The sequence below is a fragment of the Aptenodytes forsteri genome, unplaced genomic scaffold (genome assembly GCF_000699145.1).
Source record: "Aptenodytes forsteri isolate BGI_AS27 unplaced genomic scaffold, ASM69914v1 Scaffold143, whole genome shotgun sequence".
Taxonomy (NCBI): Eukaryota; Metazoa; Chordata; class Aves; order Sphenisciformes; family Spheniscidae; genus Aptenodytes; species Aptenodytes forsteri.
This window is the reverse complement of record NW_008794951.1, coordinates 3,197,606-3,200,917: the sequence shown is the minus strand read 5'-3', so window position 1 is coordinate 3,200,917 and position 3,312 is coordinate 3,197,606. Positions and strand designations below refer to the sequence as shown.

The 3,312-nt window shown below is 47.0% G+C and overlaps 1 protein-coding gene across 1 annotated transcript in view; it reads left to right on the top strand.

The window, feature by feature from the left end:
- Positions 1-6: 6 nt before the first annotated feature.
- MCTS1 (MCTS1, re-initiation and release factor) overlaps positions 7-3,312 on the top strand; it is a gene marked incomplete at its 5' end in the record, with an annotated part of 11,365 nt that continues 8,059 nt past the window's right edge. Inside the window, one exon of the mRNA XM_009275369.1 lies at positions 7-122. Within this exon, the coding sequence (XP_009273644.1) occupies positions 7-122 (116 nt within the window). The remainder of the gene's footprint in view (positions 123-3,312) is intronic.

Below are 3,312 nucleotides of genomic sequence, written 5' to 3'. Positions count from 1 at the left end.
CCGCCTGCCGGCCTCCCGCCGGGGCAGGTCGGTGCCTGTGCGCCGGGGCGGACCCCCGCAGGACAGCCCCGCGTGGGAAGCCAAGTCCTGCTTTTCGCTTGCCGCACGGGCTGCCGGCTGAGGTAAATGTGGCACAGAACCGGGTTTGATTCGGACTGGAGTCGGGCGCTCCGCTCTGCGGTCGAGCTGAAGGCTTCGGCCTGTTAGCTTATTTGGGAAATGGTTTTTCTTACATTTGTCTATAAACAGTCACCTAGCGTCAGCCTTTTCATACGATTTTAACATATGTGGACTTGCATTGGGCTAGGGTCGGGGTTTTGTTTGTTTTTTAAACGTTTGGAAGCAAAAATGGAAATCGTGGACCTTTAGTGGCTCTTTTCTGATGCTGGTGTATCTGTTACCAAAGGAGACGTGAACTCTCCAAGAGCGTTGTTAGCATGCGGTCGCTGCTGAGAAACAGCTGCAGAAAAAGTAACAAAAGAAGCGATGAGGTTTTGTTCCAGAGGAGATTCTCCAAGGACTTCAGCCGAGAGCTCACACCTGCCTTCCTGACAGCGCAGCTCCTCGGGGGAAGGCTGCTGGCAGTTCCGTGTTTGATAGAAACAGATACGCTAACTTGTCTTGACAGTAACTGTGGCTCACAGAGAGACGAATGTAGTTTCACTGAGGTTTTTTCTGGAGCGTGTTTTCTGTCTGAGGCGCTGCCAGACAGCTCCTGAGGCCTGAAACCTAATGCTGGTGATGTGTAGAAAAGCACTTTTTCCAGATTAAAAAAAAAACAACCAAGCAAAGCTTCAGTCTGTTTTTGACTGGCCTTAGGACAGGTTGTATAGTTCCCAGGCACTAATAAGTTACATTCCAAGTCAGATGTAACAGAAATAAACAGGTTTGCTAAGTGAATAAAACTTACACGACTATGCTGTCAGGTTTTTCCTCTGCTCCCAGTAACTGTCACGTTCACTTAAGCCAAATTAGGTAAGAGGTGTAGAGATGTAAGAGATGTTAAATTTCTACAGATTCTTGATTTGTGAAAACGATTGGATTTATAGAATGAGTAAGTGCCCCTTTTCCTGGAGAAGCAGGAGGGTTATCCTGTCCGTGCGGTCATTCAGGTGGGGAAGAGTCAGTGACTTGTGTCCCATCAGTCAGAATACGCAGCTCCTGACCAGTCATGGTCCGGGATACGTGGGGGAGCGGGTGAAGGCAAAGTGCTGGGGACCCAGGAGGAAGCCAGGTGCAATGGATTTTGCCCTTTTCCCACTGAAAATCTCACTGAGAGATTCTAAATCCTTTCTATTTAGCATATGATCCTGAAGGGTGGTTTCTCTTGGAGTTGGAGGGGTTGTAAAGCCATTTGCCGGATGCGCTTCTTGCTTTGTCAGTCTTATCCAGGTACCATGCTTTTAAAATTCTGTTGCTTTAAAGTGACACTGCAACCAGAGCAAAGGTCTCCAGCCTTCTGGCGGTGAGGCTGAACAATAACAATGAGAGCTGTATTACAGAATTCCAGTCTAGGTGCTTGGAGCCTTATTCAGAAATCCTTTGTATGAGCAAATTGAGGTTGGGCAAGCAGTTAGCTGGCCTTGAAGTCTTTACAGCTACACCAGCAAAAAGCATTTGGAAGAGGCGATGGAGACTTTGAAACCAGACTCAAGGTTAGCTCAGCCCTGAAGGGGGCCAGTGGCCCAGGTGCTTTAAGGTAGCAGACTAACGGAGGTAAGAGCTTCCTGTTGATAAAAAGCCATTTTTGAAAATTAGGAATGAATCTTGCTGTTTTAGGCTAGCATGAAGCCAGTGGTTCGGATGGTTTCAGTGAGATGTGCCGTATTTATCGGGGGTCATTGAGAGTAAAAGTTCACCTTGTGTTTCTAACATTCGAGGTGGGAATATGATGAATTTTTAAACTATGGTTTTTAAAAATGTGAGCACACCTGCAAGGATTGTTTACTTGGCAAAGTATTATTTAATAAAAGTTATTCTGAGGAGCACAAAAAAATGTATGGAACAGTTTGTCGGTGTGATAAACTCGGGTTCTCACTTTCTAATCTGGGCACGAGCAATGTCGCTGTGTTTCAGTTAAGGTTGAATTCTTGATTATAGCTTAGTATTTTTAGTGATGCTACAAAGTAGGTGGAGGTGGCGTTGATGAGTTAAATGCCTGAATATCTATATGATGCCATAGTTCGTTCCTGTCCTTTTTAAAAGTTACCGGTGTGTTCCTGACTCTGTATTTCACTATTTGAATAAATGATACCATGTACAAAGGCTTGATTTTACTTTGCATGACTGATGAAACTCTTTAGGATTAGGTTTTAATTAGTTATTATAGTATCAAAGCCGATTCATTTGTTTTGTATGGAAGAAAGAACTTGGTAGTTAGCACAGACGATGACCTGGTCGTTTATGTCCTCTCCCTTCTCCCCTTTACGCCAGTGGTAACGCTTCCATTACTCTAAAAAGAGTCAGGGCGGTTGCCTGTATGTGTGCTTCTGTAGCAACGAACAAAAAGATGCGTGTCTGCTCCTCAAAGAGTTAAAAAGCAGGATGGTAAATTCCCTTTATCTACGTTTTTCTATTAATACTCACAATGACTGCAGCCATCACCAAGCAAAACCTGATTTGATTCTAATTAACGCTACGTAGCGTAATGGTCTCCACCAGAACCCATCTCTCTGTCTGGCAGCTGAGGTCTTCGCTGGAAGCCAGGTTTCTTCTGCTCCTTCTCCACCTCGAAGGACGTGGCACCGTCGCCTCTGACCGACGCCCTGCCCGGCTCCCGCATCTGCTGTCTGACAAGAAACGCACCTTTTTTCAGAATCCTGTGGACAGGATCCTGTGTCCTGTTCTGAAACTGGGGGCTGGGGGGAGGATAGCTTCTGCTTTCCTGACTTGAAGGTGGCTGCGTTTTTTCCCGTTGAACAGATTTTGCGCTTAAGCGACGTTAGTAGTTATGAGCGCTTTTGGAGGATTTATTTTAATGGAAAGCGATACGTCGCCTGGGAAAACGGTGCCGTGGCTGCAAGTAACGAGCACCTAGTTCTTGTGAAAGCCTAATAAAGCCGCTCCGGTGCAACGGGAGGCGGTTCGGCAGGAGGGCGTCCCAAAGATCTCGGAACGGGGCAACTTCTCACCCCGCGCCTCGTCTGTACGCACGTCCTGAGGGGCGCGGGTTTTTACGGGTGCCTCGGCGGGCTGCGGGCAAAGCGTCTTTCCTCAGTTCGAATGCTTTACGCTGGCGTGCTGATTTTTAAGAAACGAACAGTCTGAAAGTTGGGAGTCCGTCCTTCCTGGCGGTTTTGTAGTCGAGAAGGC